Genomic DNA, 27,551 nt, shown 5'->3' on the forward strand with positions numbered 1-27,551 from the left:
AGTAACTTATTCAAATAAATAATACTGAAAAAAAATCATAAGTTCTTAACAGACATAAGAAAATAAATCCTAAATGACTGTTACGAATATAATGTCTAAAACCATAAGGTACTAGAAAAAGTGTGGAATAATATATTTATACTTTTAAGGCTAGGAATACCTTTGTAACTATAACCAAAAACTCAAAAGCCATAAAGAAAATAACTCACAGATCTGATGACATAAAAATTTAAAATGTCTGTATGATAAAAGGCATCATAAATCAAGCTGGAAGCCAAAGGTGCAGTAGAAAAAGAATCTGTAATGCAGACAACAAAGGGTTAATTTCTACAGTACATAAAACACTCCCACAAATGAAGAAGAAAATGTTGGCAAAGGAGGAGAACACAAAAGGAGTACACAGATCTTGTAAATGTAAGAAAATATTCTCAGCCTCATTATTAATAAGAAATATGCAAATTAAAGGAGCAATTAGATGTCATTTTCACCCATCAGGACAAGTGAAGATTCAAGAGACATAATGGCTTAGTGTTGGCAGGTCACGGAAAAACAATTATTCTCACATTTTGGTTGTTGCAAATTTAACATTTTGTTTTTTGAGGAGAATAAATTGACAATATCTATTAAAAACAAAAACGCACATTACTTGACACAGTAAATTTTATTACCGGGAATTAGTTCTATAGGAACATTCACACAGCTACACAAATAGTTCTGCTGTTTTGTTTGTCATATCAAAAATGGGGATACAACCAAAATGGTAATCCAGAGGGTACTAAGGACGTTTATCATAGTAACTGCCCGATGACATAATATATAGCAGTAAAAGAAAATGAGACTGCTCTTATATACTGATAGGAAATCTATTATAGGGCAGCCCTGATGGCTCAGCGGTTTAGCGCCGCCTTCAGCCCAGGGCCTTATCCTGGAGACCTGGGATCAAGTCCCACGTCGGGCTCCCTGCATGGAGCCTGCTTTTCTCCCTCTGCCTGTGTCTGTGCCTCTCTCTGTCTGTCTTGAATAAATAAATAAAATCTTAAAAAAAAGGAAATCTATTATACTATGTGAGATAGACTATTAATAAAATGTAAGCAAAGAGTGTTATCATTTTTATTAAATGCCTTTATTTTTAGATATATATTAGCATCTTATGTTTTTAGTACTCTTTGTCTCCCTATCTGGGTCTGCACTGTGATTATCTCTAAGTGGTAGGATCACAGAACGCTTTGGCTTTTTAAGATTTCGGAATTATGTGAAATTTTTACAAGTACATGTTAGTTAAAAAAAAGACAAAAATAGGAAAAATGGGAAGAACACAAGAGCATAATGTATTTGAAGTTACTGATGAAAAACTGCTTATTTTAGAAGAAGCATATAAGTAGCAAAAGCAAGTCGTCACCACCTACAGCTGATGGTGTACTTTTTCCCATATCTGGAGAAATGTGGTCATTTATTCAAGGAAAGTACTAAATCTCACTTTTTTTTTTAACCATTTATTTCTAAGATAACTTTTTATTTGTGAAACTAGTAGTTTTATTAAGTCAGGGACAGGTGATGGCACAATGAAGACGAGCAACTTTGACCTGGGTGATCTCTTTAAAACAGTCAACATGGTGTTTCTTTGGAACCCAAAAACATGTCAAAGAAAACCTGAAAGAAAGTGCCTCAGAGCTAAGTCAATCTTATTAGTGAAGCACTTGGGAAAATATGTTTTGAACAGGTTATTCTGAAATCAAATAATACTCCTATAAAATGAAATAAAATATGTAGGTTGGCCAACTGATGAAGTCACTGAACACTGTTTGCAGAACATTTAAAAGAGTCATTTAATCATTTTTACACCTGGCAGTATTCAGGACGCAGCTTTGGCAGTATGAAGTAATAGGGGTGTCCTCGATTAGATGGAGAATTGTCTTGAATTTTGTGCTGCGCTGCAAATCACACAGAATCCATGACATCCAATGTACAACGCAATACATGCCCACAGGGGTGCATCATGGTTGTTAAAGTAAAGAGGAAGCTTTCAGATAAAAACATCTTTCTATTTAAATGAAGAGTTGCCTAGCTGCTGTCACGCTGAGTGATGAATCTCTTGTGGCTACTGTGCTTGCAAGCTGCCACGGTGCCAACAGCAGGTAGAAGTGATCTGATGGCCTGGGTACTTGATGGCTAGGCAAATCTTCCTAGCTACACATCTTCAGTTTCCCACATATATAATAATAATAATAGTAATAATAATAATAATAATAATAATTCCTGCTTCTTAGAGTTGTGTTAGACATGGGGTAACTCTGATGAGACCCTCAGCACACACAGCACTCCTGTTAGCTCCCTACTGGAGTCACTACTACTATCAGAGGAGGAAAGAGTTCAGCAGCACCAGAGCTCCCCAACTATTAAGACACAATGAAGACTGAGGAATAACAATCGGATTTGCTAATTTGTAAGTCACTGATGACCTTCAAAAACACAGGGTGTTCCAGGAGTGGTGATAGTAAGGGAAAAGATAAATCACGATAAACATAAAAGGAGCTGATGTGGAATATGTGGCAACTCTGATACTAAGAGAGGGATATAAATAATAGGATGTTAGTTTGAGAGGCAGAGGACCAAGCCAAGCATTTTTCCAGGCAGGACGCACTGATTACTTTCAACGTCAATATAGAAGCTAATGGAGATGGATTTTATGGAAAGATTCCTGGTTAGGTTCAAGGATAAAATCCACCTGGCTTCTCAAATGATGAAGGTAGGGAAGGAAGTACTGTTTGTTTATCTCTAACATATGTGTAGCTCTCTTAGGGCTGTGATCCTGGGCCATTTTTTGTGACTGGGATTTACTGAGAAGTTGTCCAAAAGCTTAGACTGTCTCTGTATAAACATACAGACATATACACACAATACTTAAGAACACAAAATTTTGCATATAATTAAGATAATTTATCAACCTCTTTAATCATCCACGAACTACTTGTCTCTCTGAATTGTCCACAGATCCCAGATAAAGTCATTCTCTCTTAGAACTTGGAAATACTTTTGAAAAATAGGAATTTGGACTTGTGTATGTGAATTAAAATTTGCAGTTCAGTGAGAGGTAAAAAATATTCCTATGAAATAGCTACAAAACATGTATTCAACACATACATAGCTTTCTCAAAATATAAACAGAAGACATAACTCTTCCAAAGTTAAGAAGTAAATGCTCCATATAACACAGAAAATGTTAATGCAACTAATTTTAATTGTGTTCTAATTGCATTCCAAACACTTTTTCGGATATTCGTAAAATTCACATGTGGCACATGTTATTTCCCTACATTATCAGGTATAGGAAACTGAGGTTCAGAAGTGTTAAGTAACTTACCCACTACGGGAATGCAAACCCAAACCCATCTGGTTCAAAAGTCCAGAGAAGACTCCTTACCTCTCAGTAAAAGGTAAGAATATTCTAGGCCACTATATACAAAGGAGTACTATTAATAGAATCTACATGAGGTTAATAAAGGCTGCTTTTTCTGGAAAAAAAAAAATCTGGTCAAAATGCAAAAGAACACTCTAAAGAGAAGAAAAGCCTGATGTTAAAGATCAATTATCCTTGCAATTCATTATTTAAATTCTTCAGGCTTTGAAGGCTTTGACAAGGTTTTTCACTATTTCCTTGAAATTCTCCTCACCTCCTGACTCCTGTGAAATTACTCTTGTCTCATTTTCCTCTGAGTCTTCTGACCCATCGTCCATCAGCACCCCCATCTCTCCCTGCCTTTCTGGGAGAGGTATTTCTAGGGTTCTGTCCCCAGTCTCTCCGCACTGCTCTTGCTCTCGGGTAGTCTCACGGCCTACAGGGCTTCAGGCGCCACCAAATGCCTGTCTTCAATTCACACCAAGCCCAGCAGTTCCACATACACCTGCCCCACTGTCTACGGCAGAACTCCACTTGGGTGTCTCTTAAACTCTTAACCTCAGTACCTCAGTGAACCTCACCTTCCCCATTCAGAGCTGCTTCTCCTCCTGGGTCTCCTGTCTAGTTAAAGGTACCAGGACTGAATCAATTGCCCAGGCTGGAAATCAGAGAACTCATCTTAAATTCTTACCACACTTCCCTTCCATTCACCCACAAAGACATGCAACTCATCGCTAAGTTCTGTCAACAGTTCTGTATTCTTGGATCTGCATGCTTTTCTCTCTCCTCAGCGCTTCTACTTTTATTCAAGCATGTATCATCCTAAACTGTATTACTCCAACACTCCACTGACTCGTCTTTGTCTACTGTGTTATCCCCTTCCAATTCATTCTCCTTCCTGCATCCAGCCTACTCTTTCTAAAGTATAAATCTGATTATATCCCTGTTGTGTTTTAAGTCATCTGTAGACCCCCTTTTATCCAGAAGAATCTCTTTACAGCAGCTAGAAGACCTTCGGTGGATCAGCTGAGCTTCCCCCCGGCACACCTCTCCTTCCCCGCACACTCAATACTACAGCCAGGCCAAACCACATTCAGTGGCTCAAATACACCTGGCTCTCAGAGCCATGTGCTGTGCTGCTCCTTGGGCCAGGCATGTCTCCCTTCCTTCCTCTGTTTCAAAAGACTCAATAACAGCCTTCACACTCAGATCTGCTAACACTTCACCCGGGATGTCATGCCAAGTTTGGTGCTATTCCCGTGGTCATCTCTGTCCTAGCACTCTGTCTCTGTGTCATGGCACTTTGTCATACTGCACTGTAGTAACTGACTCATCCTTCTTTCCTATTGGGCTATCAGCTCCTTGAGGGCAGCAGTATCCCTACAGATTCTCTGACACTCCTCTCTAGTACAGGGTCTTAGATGTAGTTGCCCTTGATAAAGAGGTTTAATGAACAAATGGTTACATTCATTACCTAATCTAGTGAATGGATGGAAAAATTCATTACATAATATGACTTCAGCCTTTGCTGTATCACTCACTGTCATATGATTAATGAATAAGTTGCCCAGAAATGTCTTGCCCTATTTTCTTCAAAACACTGCAAGTAAATTAGAAAAAAAATAAAAATTAAAAAATACATGGCAATTTTTTTTTCTTTCTTAAGCAATTTCAATGTAGAAGTATTTTTCACACCCAATGGACTTCTCATAAAAGAACTTAGGATAATGGTTAGAAGACCAGAGTTCAAACTCTGGCTTGCAGCTCATTAGCTACCTAGTCTTTGGCAAGTTAAGTGACCCCTTTGAGCTAAAGCTGGCTTAACTACCACTATAATTACGATCTTCTCAGGGTTTCTCCCTCTAGGACTAGATTGAGGTAAAATAAAATCATGTATAGGAAAGCAGTTGAAAAACTGTGTCATCATAAAATATGAGGTGTGTTGTATTTATTCTTCATTTTAAATTCCTGAAGAGTAATAAAATTCTGTAAATAAGATATATGTGTTTCTTAATGCCTCAAAGTAAAAATTGTATTCTCTGGGAAATAAACAACACTGGGAATAATTTGGGTGAAAAAAAATGTTTAAGGAATTTTTCTAATACTTTTACAAAAGTTTAATCCTGTGAAAATTTTGAAATATAACAATGCAATTTATGCCCCACCCTATCACTTAAGAAAGAGACAAATTATAGGAATATGAGTCATCTTCATCAATAATCTTATGATAGAAAATTACAAGGAAGAAAGAAAGATTATCAAAGAATTATTTCAGATCAACATAGAATTTTGCTATCAATTCAAAATAAAGAAACCTAAGGAGAGTCACATAAAGTCACATCATGCATTTCTGTAAAAATAATCCAAAGTCAAACAGTATTTAATTCTTATATTCCTCTACTAATAACCCTGCAGATCTAACTAACAGAATTATTTTTAGCATGTTTAAGATTATTATATCATCTCAATATAAACTCTTAGAATGTCTTTTCTATGCTTCATACCCCTAAAATGGAAAATGTACAATTATTTAAACATTGCTGAACTAGAGCAAAGAGAGAATATCATTTAGTACCCTTAAATTCATGAATTTTTTTAAGTACCTACTATGTAAGTGGAAATGGCTATAGAGCCTACTGGATATAGTGTCCCATTTTCAATATATTTAGATTACCTAAATATGTATATTTTACATACCAACCTACTTTGACAAACAGCACTCATCCTGGATATTTAGGGTTGATAAATAAACCAGCCACAAACAGAACCATTATTTAATTCTAAAAAGAACAACTTTTTCACCATTATGAAGGTATAATCCCATTCTATATGGGATTGTTACAACTTTCCAATCCACCATTTTTAAACCACTAAACAGACAGACTTTAGGCAGAAAAAAGAGAGTAAGATTAACACACCATTAGGGGGGAAAAAAAAAGAAAAAGAAGAAGTATTTTTTTTTTTTAAGAAGAAGTATTAACTGAATGGTTCTTCCTATCCAAGTTAAAAAAGTTGAAAATATGTCATAGGATTCTTTTACTATTTCACTGAAGTTACAATATAGTACTTGATCTATTGTATTATACATTTCTTATCGCCCCTCTGAAACTTAAAAGAGTCATTTCGGAAACTGAATATTTGTGGATTATATTGCAGAAGTACTGTCTTACCAAAGAAAGGATTTCTTTTTTTTTTTTTTTTTTTTATTTATGATAGTCACAGAGAGAGAGAAAGAGAGGCAGAAACACAGGCAGAGGGAGAAGCAGGCTCCATGCACCGGGAGCCTGACGTGGGATTCGATCCCAGGTCTCCAGGATCGCGCCCTGGGCCAAAGGCAGGCGCTAAACCGCTGCGCCACCCAGGGATCCCCAAAGAAAGGATTTCTAATGCAACTGGACTAAACCAATAATTGTAATGGCTCAAATATTTTTATCTTTCAAAAAATTTGGTAACAGAATGACTTTAGTGTTTTGGTTATTACTTCTGGTCAAATTTAACATACAACATCCTCCAAAACAAAATATCTCCTATAATTAACTACTGAAAATATAAGAAAACAGCATCTTGCAGATTGTCTCAAATGTTTTGCATAGGACATATCTAATTTAAACAGCATTTCTGTAAGGAGAGCTAATTTGGGTCAACTGTATGGCATTTTATTAAAGAGCACTGCCATATTGAATTTATTTATAAAATATCCATCTTACTGTATACCCCATACTTTGGATAAACCAAAACAAAGGAAGGTTTACTTTTAATTACATTTTAAATTTTGAATCCTTGGGCTATTTATTACACCTACTTATTATTATTATTGAAATAGGTCATAATTTCATATTATCTATATTTCTTATAATTTCAGTTTTATATTCAGCCAAGGGTGACATTCCAATAATGTGAATGCTTTAAAAAGAAAACAATATTAATATTACAAACACAAATATTACTAAATATAAAATCAATCATAAGCTGAAATTATTTTTCCTCCCTCTGGAAGGGACTTATACCCAAAGTGTGAAGTTTGAGTTAATCAGGTCTAGATTAACATAGTATGTAAAATGTATACAGAGAATGTTTAGATTGTCCAAAGTTCTCTTAGAGCACTAAATTAATTTTGAGGCAGAAGCAGCAGCAGGAAATCTTATCTGTCCAATAGATGACCAATACTCTTCACTCTTTAATCTGCTTTTCTGTCTTGTGAGTATACACAGCCTGTTTAATGGCCCTATTCAGTTTTACAAGAAGCCACTGCAGGAAAACCAGAATTAAAATAAACCTAGCCAGTCATATATTCTATCTTTATATTTAATCTAACATGAAAGATTTAAAAATCCAGTCTGTATCACTCTGAGGAATAAGTTCCATGTTAATTTTCCTGAATACTATTTTTATCCTTTTGTACCCAAAGGCAGAGAGCTTGATAGATGAGTTTGTCTCATACTTACTGCTTACATTTCACCTTTAATTAGACTGGAAAATCACACACGGATATGCTCTCAGTCTACTCAACAAACACCAAGCCCCTGACCCATGCTCTCTGACAATTGACATTTTCCCCAAATTCTACTTAGATTTGCCCTAAGGACATTTGGCACTCTTATTTGTCAAAAAAATAAAAACCAAAAAAGTCCTTTTCTTCACTAGAAAATGTTTTTTCCTCATTTACAATTTTTTAAAAATATTTTAAACACACACAAAATCAATTATTCATGATTATGGAAAAATAGGATATTGTGGACACTGTATCAAAATCAGCAGCAACGTTTATCTAGTTTCCATTTTCTCAATCCTAACATGTTAAAGAATATCCTATTATCTGTATTTTATACCTTCTACTTCTTCATTCTGTGAGCGCCTTCTTGTCCATTTCTCACGTTTACAGGGACTTTACCAAACACTTCACATAATATTTTCATGACATAAATAAAATAATGCTTATTAAAATGATCCTGAAGGAGATTATGGAGGAAGGAACGACCAGAGCTTGGTAGTTTTTATAGCTGGAAGTCACAATATAAACTTGAGAATACTTAAAAACTTAATGTGTAAAAACAAAACAAGGTAAAACTGATATATCTGCCACTTTTAAGAAAGTCTTACAGAATTTAGAAATAAAAATTAATATTTAAAAATAGTTTACTAAAAAAAATTTAAAAATTAAAAAAAATTCAAAAAATTAAAAAAAATAAAAATAAAATAAAAATAGTTTACTGTTGACAAAGTGCCATCACATGTATTTGGATCAGGAGTTATTTTTAAACTTTTGTTGATAGAATCTCAGGAGAGATATGAAAAAATACTTTAAAAATAAGCAGAATACTTTGTATCTAGAACTACTTCCAATGTTGACATCCCTTTCAAAACTTGAAACACAAAACTAATAGCTGATAAAATTTGCAAAAACAACTATCCACAATCACAGCTCTAATCCATGTACCTTTCTGCTTCAAAGTAACTCCCTTCTGCTATCATGTAGATTTTGTCACTAAATGCAACAAATAGTTTTTCCCAATTAAATAGTGCTCATAGCAAATACAGATTTCCTGCAAAGTAATATAATTGTGGCCATTTATTAAATGTCAAATGCGTGGACCTCCTTATGAAACCAAGTTCTAAAATAAAGTAATAGTTGGATGTCAAAAATTTAGGGAAAGTAACCACAGTATCTTTTAGATGAGTTAATAGCAAATAAATATGAACTAAAATAATTAAAATAATGAAGCAGATATCCTCCAAATAGTTTAAAATTCTTTGTTTTCAATAGCACTTAACTTGTTTGGCATACTTTCTTGTACTGACAGGACTTTTAAAATAGACCCAACTTGATATCATAAAAATACAGTTCAAATGAAGCATTTTATTACTGCTATGTAAAATTTTAAGTAGAAACTATTCCTTTATATCTTACATAACCTATGACTGCTATCTTAACCCAAAAATTCTTGACAGTAGTAAATCAGCATGTAAAGCTGAGGAGGTATTTCAAACAATGTATTTCCCCCCAAGAGTGAAAATGCTGTAATGACTGATCATATTTTACAGAGTTTTAAATTAATATGTAGTTGATTATATTTGTTTACCTTCAGTCATACAGGATTGTGGTGGGGGAACACGGGTGCAAGTGTTTCATTACAGCATTAGGTGAGGTCACCCTTTTAGTTTCACCATGCAGGATGATAGATCAAGCCGGGTTGGTTCCTGAATTCAGGTGGATGCTGGATTGAGATGATGTGGCACCAAGGTAAGGATTCATGGAGTTATATCCACAGGATATATGCATTACGTGATAGTAAGAGACATTTACAACCCAGAATGTAAGAGCAGGGCAGCCTCAAGTGACATCACCAGATCATCTGCAGCGTCAACCAACCGACTAGAATATATATCCTCCACACAGTGCTCCCTCTGCCTCAGTCTCAGCAAGGCTTCCTTTCCTTCACCAGCGTGAGAGAGCATGTGTCTTCCTTAAATAAGCAAGGCATATGCTTCCTCAAGTGAAAAGCAAATATAAAAAACAAAACAAAACAAAACAAAGGGACAGGATAAAAAACTAGACAGAGCACAATTTTCACTAACTTGACACTCAGATAACAGGAATAACACCAAAATGTTACAGGAGAAATCAACTTGAATCATCCAGACAAGAAATGAAATAAACAAATACATAAGGAAGGCAGAAGAGAAGGGAGAGAGACCAGCTGAATATCCCTGGGACTAAATCTTATTTTCTTTTAACTCTGACAGGCTCTAGAACCAGCCAACTGTGGGAATCTTGCCTTTCTTTCAAAAACCATTTTTAAATTAATGGTAATAAAGGGGAGGAGGACTTCGTTGCTTCCTTTCAATTCTCTTCAAATTTATGCACAACTTATGTTTTACTTACAAGCATTTGTCACGGCAAAACTGTTGGCTGTCTCAATGTTGTCCACATGAGGTACCAAATTAAAAGGAGCTTCCGACGCATTGGGGCTGGTGTTATGAAGAAAAATTGCTAATCGAAAAGCCGTGTATTCCTGATCTGTGTTTCGGATGAAGAGACCACCTATTAAAAACAGCAGGAAAAGCACATTCGGTGTTTCCTCTTGGAAATGCAAGAGCCACCCCCATGCACTCTCAGATCCACTGCCTTTCAGCCACACACACAGTTAGGAAGCTCTCCCTGCCATGGCTCCAGAATGCCCTTTGTCCCCGAGGAGCACGCTTAGTATTTTCGTCTTTAGGACAGCTCAGCGCTTTCCTGTCCCAATTTGTCATGATCACAATGACCTCTGAGGCCAGGGAGCATGTTTTCCTTCCTCTCCTGCCCTCTCCACGATTCCCGGCACATGCTCATCAGCCAAGCTGGGGCGTGCAGAGGAGCAAGAGAGAGGGTGTGCATCAAAATGCAGAGACAGGGCCCTGGGGACACGCAGGGCAGAGGGGGTCGGGAAGGAGAGGTGAACTTTGTTTTCCTGCGGCTCGTGGACTCAGCTTAATGAGCCCGCTTCCGTGCCCAGTCCACGCGAAATGATGCAGTGTTGAGGCTGGGCTTAGCTGGAAGAAATTCAAGAGCTGCGTCCCATGCAAAGACAGGCGAGGGGAAGAGCAAGGAGAGCCGCGGATGGGCAGGGTCCCTGGCAGGGGAGTCCAACCAGAGGACTGTGGCCAGAAGCCTCGAGAGGAAAAATAAAAGGTCCCCGGGAAAGCGAGGGAACTTTGTAATCGGTTAACCCGCCGCTGCGAGCGAAGGCAGGGGGTGCGGGTGGAAACGCTTTCTGGCCCAAACAGTGTCTTTCTGGAACGGCCGGAAAGCCGGGGAGTCCAGCACGGGAAGAAGTGTGTTTAAAATACAGAATCACAATTTTAAACCCCCCAACAAACTCGAAATCCTTTATGCTCTAGAGGAAGCAATGAGAAGAAATAGCACATTCAATGTAACCGAACCCCACGGAGGGTGGTGGTGGTGGTTGTTTTTTTCCCAACTTATTCCAACCCTACTCCAGCGACTTGCATCGATGGTGGCGGTGGGAGCGCGGCCGCGGAGGAACGAACGGGTGGGCAGCCTGTGCACATTCCCAGCGAACCTGCACGAAGAGGCAGTCTTCTGCACCGGGGCGAGGGGAGGGGAGGCGCCGGAGGTCTCCCCGAATTGCTCACCCGCAACTCGTTTAACTCACTTTCGGATCCCTGCTGCCGACACCCACATGCACGCCCCACCGGGGCAGAGCTTACCTATTTGCACGCTGCTCGGAAAGGCTCCCATGGCGAGTCCCCAAAATCCAGAAAACAACAAGACAATCTGTCTGCAAATAATCCTCATCTTCTTTTCTCCTCTCCCCGGTGCGCTCTCTCTCTCTCTCTCTCTCTCTCTCTCTCTCTCTCGCACTCTTCCTAAAGGCTGTTCAGAGATGCATTGACGACGATGGCGCTAAAATTAAAAACAACAAAAAAAAAAAAAAAAAAAAAAAGAAAAGAAAAAAGAAACAAAAAAAAAAAAAAGAGAGAGAGAGAGAGAGAGGAGACAGGTGTGGGTGGTTGGTGACGGTGACTGCGCCCCTTCAGCAATCCATCGAGAGCTGCCAGATTTTTCCCGCAGTCTCCATAGCCCTGAGAGCGGTTTCCTGTCCGGCTGCAAATGTGGCACATGCAGAAGATGGTGGTGGCGCGTCTAGTGGCTGCTCGCGGGGACGAGACATGCGCCCTGTCCTCGCCCCCCTCGCGCCCGGCCCGCCGCTCGCCTCGGCGCACACACACCCCGACACTGCGCCGCGGCCGCCGCACGCGCGCCCCTCCCCGCGCGCCCCCCGCCCGGCCCGCACCCGCGCGCCCCTCCCGGCGCGCCCCTCCCCATCACCCCTCCCGGCCCGCGCGCCCCTCCCCGCGCGCCCCTCCCCGAGCACCCGGCCCGCACCCGCGCGCCCCTCCCCAGCACCCCTCCCGGCCCGCGCGCCCCTCCCCGCGCGCCCCCCGCCCGGCCCGCACCCGCGCGCCCCTCCCCGCGCGCCCTCCCCCAGGCCCGCCGCACCCGCCCGCACTCCCTCGCGCGCCCCGCTCTTCCCCGGGCTCGAGCCGGGCGCTCCCAGCTCACCCCTCGCCCACTCGCTCCTCGCTCCTCGCTCCTTCCCCGGCTCGCAGGGGACCCACTCCGAGGTGGGCACCCCCCGCGCCCCCGCGCTGCTCTCCAGGCGCCTCCGCCCTGCTGCGCTGGGCAGGAAGGCGGCCCGCGGGCCGGGGGTGCAGCCCGTACAGGGACTCGGGGAGTCAGTGGCTCCCCAGGCCCCCGGCCCCCTGCCGCATCCTTGCAGGCTCGCGGGGAGGACCGCCTGCCTCCCTCCCAGACAGCCCTCACCCTCCTCCCAGCCTCGCCCTCTCCTGCCGCTGGGCTGCGCGCGGGGGACTCCGGTCCTCGCTGCAGCAAAGATTTCTCACCAGCAAACGGCCCGGGAATCGGGAGAGCCTGAGACAGGAATGGATGAGGTGAAGGGGCCCCGGGAGGGAGAGGAGGAGACAGGAAGGCTAGAGGCAGCCCGAGCAGGGCTGAGAGGCTGGGACCGAGGAGGAAAGAACAGGAGGAGGTAAGGCCGTGGAGAAGACCCAGGACGAGGAAGGAGGCTGAAGACCGGAAAGTTCATTTAAATAGCAAAGTTTAGGATAATGGAGGCAAGGGGAAAAGCCTGAGAAGCGGGAACGCAGGGGGCCCCCAGTCCCTAGCGGAGAGGCCGGGCACTCCTGAGGGCAGGCAGGAAGACTGGACTGATGGACGCCTCCTTTCTTTCCAGCAGCCCATCCTGGAGGACACCTTTCCTCTGCGCTGTGGTCACTTCGGGAGTAGGACCTGCAGGGTTCAGGGGTTCAGAGGTTGATGGAGGAGGATGGGAAGGACAGTGCTTGGGGCAGTGGGCACTCCACTCCCTCCACCCCTAGAGGACTTGAGCACTGCAGTGATGCTGTCAGTACTGTGTGGACTGAGTAGAAGAACGCCCATTATCCTAGAAAGTTTCAGGGCCCTGGTGTCCCTTCCTCCCCAGGGGCACCTTCAGGACTTCATGTCAGCAGGCTGTGTTGGAAGGGGTCTGTACCACACCCCAGAGAGAAGTAAGGCAAGACACGTCTCTCATTTCTTCTGTGTGGTGTGAGGTCTCCTGACTACAGCTACAGTCCCCTAATTCATTCAAGTGGGAGAGAAAGTATTTTAAACTTTATAGTTCTTTGAGTGCTGTTCTTGGATCCTACTATCTTAGAGCCTAGAAAGTAGGGTCACATGAGTTCATACCAAGCTTCTGAGCCATCATTACAGGAAAAGATTCTCCTTAAAGGTTAAGGAAACCGAAATACTGTTTCCCATTACATTTTGCAAAGGAATACAGCAAGTCCCCATGTTTACCTCGTGTAACATTTGGGAAAAGAGCAGAATGGATTAGATTAAGTGGAATTCTTACAAGGGCCCCACCTGATTAGACATTGAAGTATGCATTACCTTCACTCTCTTCAAATCTCCGGATACAACATCCCACGAATTTACATGTATTTGTCATTTGTAGAGGACATTTAGTAAGCCTTGCTAAAACTTCAGAGTACTTTTCATCAGTGTGTTTTTTTTTTTTTAAGTTCTGAGTTTTGCTTTTAATGTCACCTCTTCTTGTAGCTGTTGGTATGTATCCACTTTTCTGTTACATTGCACCACAGAGTGTTATGACAAAAAACAATGTAATCATAATTGGATTACACAAATCATACATTTGTCATTTCAGTTTATAAGACTTTGGTCTTGCGAGTCAAGTGGGATTTGAAATGTTTTCCTTTTTGTCTTTTCTGTCAGTGTTAAAAGCAAGGCTGTAAATAATAAGGTAATAAAATAGGCCACATAAAACTCAAGTTGAATTTAAGTTAAATTAAAAGTTCAAACCCACCAAATCATGAAACTCATCACCTTGATGGACAACTAGTAAAGCTTTGCTTGATGCACAGAGGGAATTAGCAAACTTTATCCTCAAAATGGAAAGATTTGACCCTCGTATGATGTAACACCACCCTCACTTTAGATACGGGACAAGTTTTCTCGTTCATCTCACCACCACGATGGCACTTTGGCTAACAGGACCACAGATAACATAATTGTATTTTTCCAAGATAGTAATCTTTTTTTTTTTTTTACTTTCTATTTTTCCAGTTAATAAAAACCTCCATTTTACTTTTTAAATCTAAGTTATCTTTCTCTGTATATCTCCATCCTTCTATATAGATACAGATATATAGAAATCTCCTGTCATACCTGTCTTCACGATGTACCAAAGGGAAAGACTTTTGGAGTTGGTTAGCAAAGATGGCAAGTGGGGGCTACAGCAGATTGTGTGTATTCATAAATAACAGAAATGATAATAATGCTAAAGACAAAACTGTCAAGAATAAAAATGTGACTAGGGCGCCTGGGTGGCTCAGTTGGTTAAGCATTCAACTCTTGATTTCAGTTCAGGTTATGATCTCAGGGTCCTGAGATGGAGCCCTGTGTCAGGCTTCAGGCTCAGCATGAAGCCTGTTGAGATTCTCTCTCTTCCTTTCTCTCTCCCTTTGCCCCTCCCCTCATGCTCTTGCTCCATCTGTCTCTGTCTAAAAAAAATAAAAATAAAAATAAAAATAAAAAATAAAAATGTGGCTAATAAATGGTAGAGTCAGAACCTTCACTTTTAATCCTGTGTCTGGTCCTCTGAACCATTTTATAATTATGACTTGTGATATAACTCCTATCATAGGAAACAATTACTTGAGTCTCTCTTTGAAACATTTGTAAAGGCAGAGGTAAAAGATCCTCCTACATCAGAATGAAAGATTCAAAAGGTTATTACTAGCTGAGAAAACCAAAGATACACACACACACACACACACACACTTGATTTTATTGCTTTTGTGCTATTTTAAGTAAATATTTTCACAGTTTTCTGAGCTGCAATTTACTAATACATTATTTTTTAAAAATATTTTATTTATTTATTCATGAGAGACACAGAGAGAGGCAGAGACATAGGCAGAGGGAGAAGGAGGCTCCATGCAGGGAGCCCAATGTGGGACTCCATCCTGGGACTCCAGGATCACACCCTAAGTGGAAGGCAGATGCTCAACCACTGAGCCACCCAGGCGTCCCTTCACTAATATGTTAAATGAAGGTATTATACCAGAAGATTTCTAAGATTCCTCACAAATTCCCAAATCTCTAACCCTGTGAAGTCAACTCAGGCAGCACTGGGGCACGTGGTTCTGCTACGGGAAAGGCCCTGGTGCTATGGGGGACCCCCAGGTGAGCAAGCCACAACCTTGAACTCAAAACACTCACACAGTGTGTCATCATATGACCACACAAAGTCAATGAGTCAAGGAACAAAGGAGGATTTGTGGAGGTTTTTCAATGAGAAGAGATAAATACAGATAGACATAGCTTAGTAGATAGAAACATGGAGTCCAAGAGTCTGAGGGTATAAAGCACATACTGCTGAGGTCCCACAGTACAAATTTGGGAGTGGAGAGGCAGATCAAAGCAGCAATCAAGTTGGACCATTTGTGGGGCATATCAAATCAAGTACTTGGGGTATCAAATATGCATACATATATATGTGTGTGTGTGGTGTATGTATATGTGTGTGTGTACATACACACAATTACAAAGACTTTCTTCTTTTTTTCTTAAATTCATCATCTATGTATAATCAGTAATAGTATCATCAGGTACTACACTTTTAGAAGGGCACCTGGAATGAGAATCAGGGGGTGGTTTGTTGCTGGGGACCTGGAGAAGGAGTCGCTGAGGCTAGTTTAAAGACTGGCCTTACAGAAAGTCAGGTGGGACGGGAAGGGACCGTGGTGGGACAGTAGAGAACAAAGAGAAGGAGCAAGAGCATCACTGCTGGGGTCAGCCCACAGGGCACAGCTGCCTGGAGGCACAGGGAGTGTAGCAATATTTAAGGTCAAGGACCCCTGAATGCTCTAAAAAGGAGCTGTGGTAATCAGAAGGTTGGTAACGCCTTCAGTTGGGAAAAGGAACTTTGGAGGAAGAACGTTTGCTCAGGAATAGGCTTGTTAACAGATTATTCACGCAGATAGTTACATAATGAGCACTACCATGTGTGTTTACTGTGTGTTTACTGTCTAAGTGCTGGAGAAGTAAAGGCAAACAAAACAAAATCCCTGCTAGTACTGGAAGATTCCTCATGTTTATGAATCTCCACCAATGTGCCAGGAATTATGCTAAAGAAATCACTTGCTCTACAGAAAATTTGAGGTATACTAATTAAGAAACTCACTTAAGATTAAAAATTATATTTTTTAAAAATATATTTATTTAGTCATGAGAGACAGAGAGAGACAGAGACACAGACAGAGGGAGAAGCAGGCTCCCTGTGGGGAGCCCGATGTGGGACTTGATCCCAGGACCCCAGGATCACGATCTGAGCCAAAGGCAGACGCTCAACCACTGAGCCACTCAGGCGTCCCCAAAATTCTTTTTTTTTTAAGTTAAAAATTCTTACTCAAGGTTTTATTCTTAGTAAATGTTAAAGCTAAGAGCTAGGGATAAAACTCAGGTGTGTCTGATTTTAGAGACCACACTATTTTCATTAAAATCTATTGAGTCAATGAACTTATGGTGCAATGAGAGGTCTGGAAGCAGAAAAGTGAACTGGAAGAACCCACAATATTTAGAAAAGTAGTGCAGTCTACTTTTGAAAGACCTCAGACTTTTAGAGTAATAATAAATAGGTTCAGATGACTGCATTACCCTGGAAGGGACTTAACCTTTCTGTTCTGATACAGTCTATGGAAGCTTTCAGCACAGTTTTGGCACATCATAGGAGATTCTAATTAATAAAGAGTTGCCAAAAATGTGATCAAGCTTCTGATAGAGTGAGGCACTGAGTGCTTGGGGGAAAAATGGGACATCTAATTCTGATTTGATGGAAATTTAGGAAGGACTTACAGAGACAAAGAGGGAATGTATTTGGATCTGGAGAGATTATCAGGTGGAGAAAAACCTATGTGCAAAACCCGAGAGGACATGTGTCTTTCTGGCAACTTCCAAAAGTTTGCCATGACTGGATGGGTTGTACTGGGGGATGTGCTGGCAGTGAGGCTGGAAGCAGAGCAAGGAAGGGATGGCTGTAAACAGATTGACTCAACAGTCTCATCTCCACCTCTTGAGATACAGAGATTAAGGAAGTCTGTAAGCAAAGGGGTGAAATGACCTGACTTGCATTTCATATTAAAAATCCTGGCATGAGTGTGGAGGCGGGAGTCAGGGAGAAAATTTTTGGGACCTGGAGAAACAGTTTGGATGAAAAATGACCCTGGGAATGAAGTGGCAACAGTGAAATTTGCCTTTTGACCCTCCTGAAGTCATCCTTTTAGTTTCCTACCCTAAATGTCCATGACCAGAATTATCACAGGTACACGCACAAAGCTTTTTATTATAGCACTATTAACACCGCAAATCACAATACCAAATGTCCATTGAGGGGAGCCTATGTCACTATCTATATAGTGGGGCATTGTACAGTTAGTCAAGTAAAGGGGAGTGCCTTTAGATACCAGTGTGGAGTGATCACCATGGATATACCATATGAGAAAAGGCAAAGTAGAGACAAGTGTGAGGCACACTAGCATTTATTACAAGGAGGAGTATTTCCTCTGGGGATAGAAAATCAGGATGGAGAGAGAGAAGCAAATAAATCTACTCAGAGTTGCATTATTTCAATTTATTTTAAAAAAGATAATTCTGGCTTATCCTCTCCAGTGGGATATCTCCTCAAGACAAAAATAATTGCAAAAAACAGCTTACACTGCCTTCACTAATCACATTGTTGATGCTAGTATTGATGTTGCTATTCCGAGAAAGTTGTTTCTATACTGTTGCATGAGGCAAAGGAATGATTATTCTGGTGTTGTTGGGAGAGCATTGAAGAACAGTAATACATGTTTAAACTCAGGGGGTAAGTAAAAAAAAAAAAAAAACCTGGTGGTTCTCAATATGAATTGGAAGTTGCATAACGGCTTATTTCATTTTATATTTTTCATGACATATGTATTGTTTTCAGTTCTACATACGAATGGCTTAGACATAACAACTAATCTATTAAAAGCCGGCACCCCATGTACACCGTTTGTAGTACCTAAAAACCATTTTCTACTTAAAGACACCTGTGCTCCTTGGAAAAATGACTTATTCCAAGCCTAGGGAAGGAATTATATCGGATGCCCCTGAAACACGATGTCATAACGGAAAGCAAGGAAGCTATTATAATTACTGAGATTGAGTCAAAAGTTTTCAGGAACCAACTAGAGGATATTTCCATTGGCTAAAAATGGTAGAACTTAGGTATCAAAAACAATGATGCTTGAAATATAACACATCTCTGTTAAACCCCTGACATCATAATTTAAAAACTACAGAGAGAAGCCTCATTGGTCTCTTTATATATTAGCAAATCAACTCAGATTTTTTTTCGAGTAAATTCCATTTTGGAATAATTTGTGATTTGCAGAAGAGCTCCCAAGAAATTACGGTTTCCCTCTATCCCTTACCTTACTTCACCTTATTGTTATCATCTTTATCAAAACTAAGAAACCAGCACTAGCATGTTGCTATTAACTAAACTCCAGACTTTATTTGGATTTTGCCAGTTTTCCCATGAATGTGTTCTCCTGTTTTAGGATCTAATTCTGGTTACTTGATTGTGTTGAGTTGTCATATCTCCTTGGTCCCCTCTATTCTATGAGTTTCATCATCTTTTTTCATGACCTTCAGAGTTTGATAAGTACTTTCAGGTCTTCCCTCAATTTGGATTTGTCTTATGCTTTTCACATGATTAGACTGGCATTATGGATTATTGGTAGGAATACCATAGAGGTTATCACCTCATAGTCAAGGGATCCATACTAGTCACACTGTTCTAGCTTGTGCAACCTCATCAGTTGGGTTCATGTGTGTTTGCAAGGCTTCTCCATGGTATAATTACTATTTTTCCACTCTATATTCTACTCTTGGGGAGCCAGCCATGGGTATGATCCAGGATAATCTCGTATATTTCCTGTCTCAGCCATAGCATGAAACATTTCTTCAAGAAGTCCTGTTTCCTTTAATGGGAGAAGGATGTTTAAAAATCAAAATCTTGGTGATGGGTTTGCGCACTGTTACTGAATGTCATGGCTTACAGGTTTTCACATAGGACACAGCCAGTACACTAACCTGCGTATTGACACATTTCAGTAATTGCTTCTTTATCTTTCCATCTATACATGTATTAGCTAATCATGAGTTCACATTGATAACCTCAACTCAAATCCAGCACTACAGAGTTCAAGCTAACTTACTTTCTATCATATCTTGCATAGATATCAATAGGAATAATACTTGCAATATATTACAATATATCACTATTGAATCCGTGACATCATAAAGATAATTTTAAAAACACAGGTAAAAGCCTTATTGGCTCACTGTATATAATATGGAACCAGCTCGTAATTTCTCTCCAAATAGGAGAAACCTGGCTCCCAGGATGAAGAAAAATTTATTTATAATATCAACCAAAACTTTTTTTCCAAAAACTTAAGTTTTCCAATTTTTTACATTGGTGATTACTGAAAACCCATGCCTATTATTGCTTGTTATCTGCATGCCTGGAAAACACTGAACATAGACATTATAAACAGATGACACTGTTCACGGCATTTTGTCTTGCAGGAAGCCAGTGCATTTTCCAGAATAATGCCCACAACCTAACAAATATATCTATGTATTTATTAGCTAAATCATTTCTTAGTAGAGCCTACTTTTTAAAATGTATATATATTTCTCCCTAATTAACAGATAGTTTTTTTTATTTTCATGTATTTTGCTACAGTCACTTTCCAGCAACAGGAATAATACCCTCATGCCTCATGGAGTGCATTGCTTTACCTTTTCATCTATCTGTCAGTCTGGCTTGAAATCAGCACACTAATCTTGCCCTATAGCAGTTGCTTGATGAATATTTTGTCATCTATCTACCTCACATGGTCTCCCCATGAAACTGATTGACATTGTGTGTGACTTTAATGCTGATAAATTATCTCTCTTCCGGAACCACAGAATCCTCATTACACCAAAAAGATTACTTTCCTTGTTTTATGTTCCTCATTCCTCTCTAGAGTCACTGTAATTGAAAGAGGTCACCAAGTAGGACCTGACAGTCTTTCCCTCATTCACTCATTCATTCATTATTTATTTCTAGAACTTTTACTATGAATCATGGTATGAGGAGGGCACGGAGAAGTGTTTTATACATTACGGCATTTATTCCTCACAATGAAAGGATTCCCAAAACAGACACCTGTTCATAAACACACATACAGAAGTGAGTACAAAGAACTATGTTTAAAAAAAAAAAGAAAAGAAATATGTTGTAAACCTGACATTAGTGGTAGAAATGTGATGTGATCTCCTTTTAGGCAGGAATAGTATTATATTAGACATCAATCTACCTCTATCTCCTCAAGTGCTATCCTAATTTTACTACTGATTCCAGGATAGGATTGAGTAAAGTAAAGCATCATGCAAAACTAAATATATGAACTTGACTCTATAACACTGACATCTACAAAGAGTTGGTAGGGAATTGATAAAGTTACTAGGATAACCAAACTTTTCCAAAATGATTCAAATTTTCATCTTATTTATTTTTAAGATTTTATTTATTTATGTATTTATTTAGAGAGAGCATGAGTGAGCAGGGAGAGGGGCAGAGGGAGAGGGAGAGAGAAGATCTCAAGCAGACTCCTTGCTGAATGCTGAGCCTGGAACCCAACACGAGCTTCAACTCACAACCTTGAGATAATGACTTCAGCTGAAATCAAGAGTCTGACACTTAACTGAATGAGCCACCCAGGCACCCCATGATTCAGATTTTTATTTATTTATTTTATTATTATTATTTGTTTAATAAATTAATTTTTATTGGTGTTCAATTTACCAACATACAGAATAACACCCAGTGCTCATCCCGTCAAGTGTCCCCCTCAGTGCCCATCACCTATTCACCGCCACCCCCTGCCCTCCTCCCTTTCCACCACCCCTAGTTCATTTCCCAGAGTTAGGAGTCTTTATGTTCCGTCTCCATTTCTGATATTTCCCACACATTTCTTCTCCCTTCCCTTATATTCCCTTTCACTATTATTTATATTCCCCAAATGAATGAGAACATACACTGTTTGTCCTTCTCTGATTGACTTACTTCACTCAGCATAATACCCTCCAGTTCCATCCACGTCGAAGCAAATGGTGGGTATTTGTCGTTTCTAATGGCTGAGGAATATTCCATTGTATACATAAACCACATCTTATTTATCCATTCATCTTTCAATGGACACCAAGGCTCCTTCCACAGTTTGGCTATTGTGGACATTGCTGCTAGAAACATCGGGGTGCAGGTGTCCTGGCATTTCATTGCATCTGAATCTTTGGGGTAAATCTCCAACAGTGCAATTGCAGGGTCATAGGGCAGGTCTATTTTTAACTCTTTGTGGAACTTCCACACAGTTTTCCAGAGTAGCTGCACCAGTTCACATTCCCACCAAGAGGGTTCCCTTTTCTCCGCATCCTCTCCAACATTTGTGGTTTCCTGCCTTGTTAATTTTCCCCATTCTCACTGGTGTGAGGTGGTATCTCATTGTGGTTTTGATTTGTATTTCCCTGATGGCAAGTGATGCGGAGCATTTTCTCATGTGCATGTTGGCCATGTCTATGTCTTCCTCTGTGAGATTTCTGTTCATGTCTTTTGCCCATTTCATGATTGGATTGTTTGTTTCTTTGGTGTTGAGTTTAAGAAGTTCTTTATAGATCTTGGAAACTAGCCCTTTATCTGATACGTCACTTGCAAATATCTTCTCCCATTCTGTAGGTTGTCTTTTAGTTTTGTTGACTGTATCCTTTGCTGTGCAAAAGCTTCTTATCTTGATGAAGTCCCAATAGTTCATTTTTGCTTTTGTTTCTTTTGCCTTCGTGGATGTATCTTGCAAGAAGTTACTGTGGCCAAGTTCAAAAAGGGTGTTGCCTGTGTTCTCCTCCAGGATTTTGATGGAATCTTGTCTCACATTTAGATCTTTCATCCATTTTGAGTTTATCTTTGTGTATGGTGAAAGAGAGATGTTCTAGTTTCATTCTTCTGCATGTGGATGTCCACTTTTCCCAGCACCATTTATTGAAGAGACTGTCTTTCTTCCAGTGGACAGTCTTTCCTCCTTTATCGAATATTAGTTGACCATAAAGTTCAGGGTCCACTTCTGGGTTCTCTATTATTTTCCATTGATCTATGTGTCTGTTTTTGTGCCAGTCCCACACTGTCTTGATGACCACAGCTTTGTAGTACAACCTGAAATCTGGCATTGTGATGCCCCCAGCTATGGTTTTCTTTTTTAAATATTCCCCTGGCTATTCGGGGTCTTTTCTGATTCCACACAAATCTTAAAATAATTTGTTCTAACTCTCTGAAGAAAGTCCATGGTATTTTGATAGGGATTGCATTAAACGCATAAATTGCCATGGGTAACACTGACATTTTCACAATATTAATTCTGCCAATCCATGAGCATGGAATATTTTTCCATCTAAGTGTCTTCCTCAATTTCTTTCAGAAGTGTTCTATAGTTTTTAGGGTATAGATCCTTTACCTCTTTGGTTAGGTTTATTCCTAGGTATCTTATGCTTTTGGGTGCAATTGTAAATGGGATTGACTCCTTAATTTCTCTTTCTTCAGTCTCATTGTTAGTGTATAGAAATGCCATTGATTTCTGGGCATTGATTTTGTATCCTGCCACGCTACCAAATTGCTGTATGAGTTCTAGCAATCTGATTCAGATTTTTAAAAGTGAATGTTCAATTGAGGTTTCCAGTTTAAACATCTACACTGGACACATTGACAAAATACACATTCAGTATTTTTTAAATTTAATTTTACTTTGGACAATTTAATGATGATAACTGTAACTGTTCTTTACTAAGCAACTTCTGATAGAAGTGTGATTTTCAGCTCTTAAAACAATATTTCAGGGACACCTGTGTGGCTCAGCGGTTAAGTGTTTGCTTTCGGCTCAAGGAATGATCCTAGAGTCCTGGGATCGAGTCCCACATCAGGCTCCCTGCATGGAGCCTGCTTCTTCCTCTGCCTATGTATCTGCCTTTCTGTGTCTCTCATGAATAAATAAATAAAATCTTTTAAAAAAACCAGAATAGTCTTTCAGTTTCGGTAGTCCTAGCTTTGTTTTGGAGATGGGAAAATTAACGCTACAAGGAGGTGGGTAACCAGCCCAATCTCACACAGCTAGTAATCACACCGCCTCGGCAGCATTCCAGGCAACATCTTCTGGCCTAAAGGCTGTGTTCTTTTTATTACTCCATTTCTCACCTATATTTAAGAGAAACGTCAGGTGTTTGGTTTGTACCATACCAGTTATGTTTCCCTTGGCCCTGACTTAAGCTGAAGTGTAATGAAAGAAAAAGTGTCTACATTTGCATGCTTGTAGAAATATTAGTACTGATTGAGTCATTTAACACAAATGCCATAGCAGCAAAGTCAGATGACTTACATTATTTATTTCATTTTAAAAAGTAGAAACATTTGCTTTATTAGCAAAGAGCAAGTCTAGAGAAAAGGAAACAAAGGTAGATACTTTAGTTATGCAGCCATCCCGTACTTCAAATAAGTTATTTGATTTATACTACAGTGACCTTCTACCTCATTATTAATCATACACATCCTGGTTCGTTGAGTTAAAGTCATAAACTGAACATTTTCCCTTCCGTTTTCTTTTTTTCCCCTTTTTTAGCACCTAAGAAGATTGAGTTGTGTGTACTTAGTCACGCCCCAACCAACTGCCTTCCCTTGAAAATATCCTTGGCTGTGACTGAATACATTTTGCATCGCATTTTTAACAAAAATAACGTGGAGCATAATGACTTCACTTTCAAATGATTCTGTTCACAAACCTGCCTCCTTTTCTGACTGTTCAAAACAGTCTTCTGCAATGTGTGTTCGTCAAGCACACCTCTTAGTCCAATGAGGGGATTATACATGAATTATTTATGAAAGTGCTCAGTTACTACCATTTCCAGATATACTGTTGAAATCTTATTATTTCTGTATCTTTATTTTATTCTAGAAGAATACAAAATATATAGTGTTGAAAGTAAGAAAGTCTATATAATTATACCATATGATATAACTTTGCATATAAAATCAGATGTATATTAAATAAGACATTATTAGTGGTTATTTGGGAAATGTGGGATCATGGGTAATTTGCATACACTTTTGCATATTTTTATGTACTTTTAGACTTTTCTAAAATTGATCTGTGTTGCTTTTATAAACATAAAACACCATTTTCAGTTTGTAGGGGGAGAAAGCTTTGCTTCAACTGAATGTTTCCTAAAGGACAACATGCAAAGTAAAGTTTGTTGTTATGCTGTTGGTGATACTAGTTTATGTGCCCTCTCAAATCTTTACAGTATCTAATATGCAGAGATTTAAAAAAAAACTAGCACATTTTAATCTGTTGCACATTAATACTATATCAAATTTGTTATACTTTTATGTAATCCATTTATTTATTTATTAAAGATTTTATTTATTTATTCATGAGAGACACACAGAGAGAGGCAGAAACACAGGCAGAGGAAGAAGCAGGCTCCCTGCAGGAAGCCCAATGTGGGACTAATCCCAGGACTCCAGGATCACGCCTGAGCCGAAGACAGACACTCAACCACTGAACCACCCAGGCGTCCCTATGTAATGTTTTTAGAGAGATTGATAATATCTACTGCTCCCTTATTGTCTGTGTGGAATATTGGGACACAGCTGTAAAATAAATTGGTAACTAGGTTCCTCAAAGAAATATTGTAGGGAGGGATACATACAGCACAAAACGTAAAATATTTGATTGTTCTGAATACATGTAAAATTCCTTTTGAGAGATCTTTTAGGAAAGCCACAAATAAATGAGGCTAAATACATACCCTAAGGAAAAAGAAATCTATGTATGTAACATAGGAGATTACTTTCACACCCAGTGTAAATGTTTTGTGGAGAAGAGAGAAACTTGTTTTATAATCGGAGGAAATAAAATGCACAAAACCAGACAAAGTCAAACACTTCCAGAACATGCAGAATATCTTGGTTGGAGTAGAATCTATACCAAATAAGTGATATCCCTGGTAAGACAGGACAGAGAAAGAACGAATCAAATGGGTAGAGAAATGTGAGGATCAGACATTGTGAGGAGTGGTTGTACATTCCAATGGTAGACTTTATGTCCATTCTTAGGTTGCTTATTCTATATGTATACAGCAAGCTAGGACTTGGTGAGCTAGATTATAGGGAAAAGAGCTACACAGCATCCCATCTTTTGAAGGACTTTTACCACTTCACAGAGATGATAGTGACATCCAAACTTTTCTGCACCCTTCTATTAGTATAATACTAATGACTATAGGCTCCAATACATATTTAATTTAATTCTGAAATTATTTTTATTTATTAACACCTCAACATATTATTATATTTTTTAATTTTTTTAAAGATTTATTTATTTATTTACAATAGACAGAGAGAGAGGCAGAGAGACACAGGAGGAGGGAGAAACAGGCTCCATGCCAGGAGCCCGACGCGGGACTCGATCCCGGGACTCCAGGACCGCTCCTTGGGCCAAAGGCAGGCGCCAAACCACTAAGCCCCAGGGATTCCCCTTCAACATATTATTATATTTGGATACCTTGCCATATAAATACAGAAATTGAAAAGTAGGAAATAAGGAATTCAACTATATTTTATTTTTATATGATATTTATGAATATGAAAATTAAAAAGTAGGAAATAAAGAATATCTTAACTATATTTTAATTTGATAAAATATTTTTATTTTCCCTAAAATATTATTTTTATTATCTGTTAATAAAATCTAATAACATTATGTACTTTATGTTGCTGCATATTTTTATTTATTGATATTTTTGTGAGAGCAATGTAATCAAATGTGCTTTTATTAGCTTTGAAATTTTGCCTTGGTACTTTATGAGACGGATGTTTGAAGACTTAGTTATAACGTTGGTTTGTTTTGATACTGCTTTCAGTGCCGATTGAGAATGAAAATACACCAAAACCACACACAGATCCAATGAAAGAGGCTCACTGTGTGTTTTCTCCCAGTCACCACATTTATGTTTCAGTTCAATCCACTAATTATTCAAAGTTTAATCTTGATTAAGTTTAATTAGGCTTGATTAAGTTTAACTTTTGATCAGAAAGTCTTATTTTAGTAATAGCCTTAAAATGTATGGGGACTATTTCTTTGATTATTATATTCCTGAGATTTTCAAGTATGTGGACTTGGTGCATAGGAGACCTGTGCATTTTTTTTCCAGCCAAATTCCTACATGATGATGAAAACACTCTCAAGCATGCATGTTCAAACAATATTTCTATAACGTAAGTTGTTCAACTGTTTAAGTAACAGTTATTTTTCATGTGTTAAAGTCTCATCTATACTTTAATGGCAGTAAATTAGTTGTGTCTAACCAACTGTTACAAAAATATATTTTAAAAATCTACTGCATAATTTACTAACATTAACTTGCTGACAACAATTTAACTAATAGGTCAATTTGGAACAAGGCATTTTTTAAAAGATTCATTTATTTATTTCAGAAAGAGAGAGAGAGCATGCACTTGAGCAGGGGGAGGGGCAGATGGAGAGGGAGAGAATCTTAAGCAGACTCCATCCAGTGCAGAACCCAATGTGGGGCTCGATCTTAAGACCCATAAATCATGACCTGAGCCAAAATCAAGAGATGGACCCTTAACTGATTGAGCCACCCAGGTGCCCCTTGAGCACTGCAGTTTTTAAAAAACTTTTCTAACTCTTGTAAGTAATTTGCCTTAATTAAATAGCAAACCCTTATGCCATACAGAAGATTTTAATAGACTGATTACTTTATACTACAAAAATACAAGTATTTTTGGATTTAAAAAACTTATTTTTGAAAAACTGACACAGTGAAGGCATCTTGGAGCATGTAAGCTGCTCAGAAATACCAAGAGCAAAGCAATGATTTAAGGCATTGTTATTGAGTCTTTGAAATTATGTAAATCTCATTGTTTTC

The 27,551-nt window shown here is 39.1% G+C and overlaps 1 protein-coding gene across 12 annotated transcripts in view; it reads right to left on the bottom strand.

Annotated features, from left to right (window-relative positions):
* The window catches only part of GRIA4 (glutamate ionotropic receptor AMPA type subunit 4), a 372,420-nt gene extending 359,484 nt beyond the window's left edge, over window positions 1–12,936 (bottom strand). For 6 of the 12 annotated variants that reach the window (XM_035717049.2, XM_035717052.2, XM_035717054.2 and 3 more), the window contains exons 1-2: window positions 11,609–12,137; window positions 10,281–10,439 (exon numbers count right to left, since the gene is read on the bottom strand). In XM_035717049.2, the coding sequence (XP_035572942.1) occupies window positions 10,281–10,439; window positions 11,609–11,696 (247 nt within the window). In that variant the 5' untranslated portion in view covers window positions 11,697–12,137. Of the gene's footprint in view, window positions 1–10,280; window positions 10,440–11,608; window positions 12,139–12,464; window positions 12,760–12,805 lie in introns of those variants that run through there. The other 6 variants (XM_049110032.1, XM_035717051.2, XM_035717050.2 and 3 more) reach the window with 5 other exon arrangements.
* Window positions 12,937–27,551: the final 14,615 nt, after the last annotated feature.

Source organism: Canis lupus, chromosome 5 (genome assembly GCF_003254725.2).
Source record: "Canis lupus dingo isolate Sandy chromosome 5, ASM325472v2, whole genome shotgun sequence".
Lineage (NCBI taxonomy): Eukaryota > Metazoa > Chordata > Mammalia > Carnivora > Canidae > Canis > Canis lupus.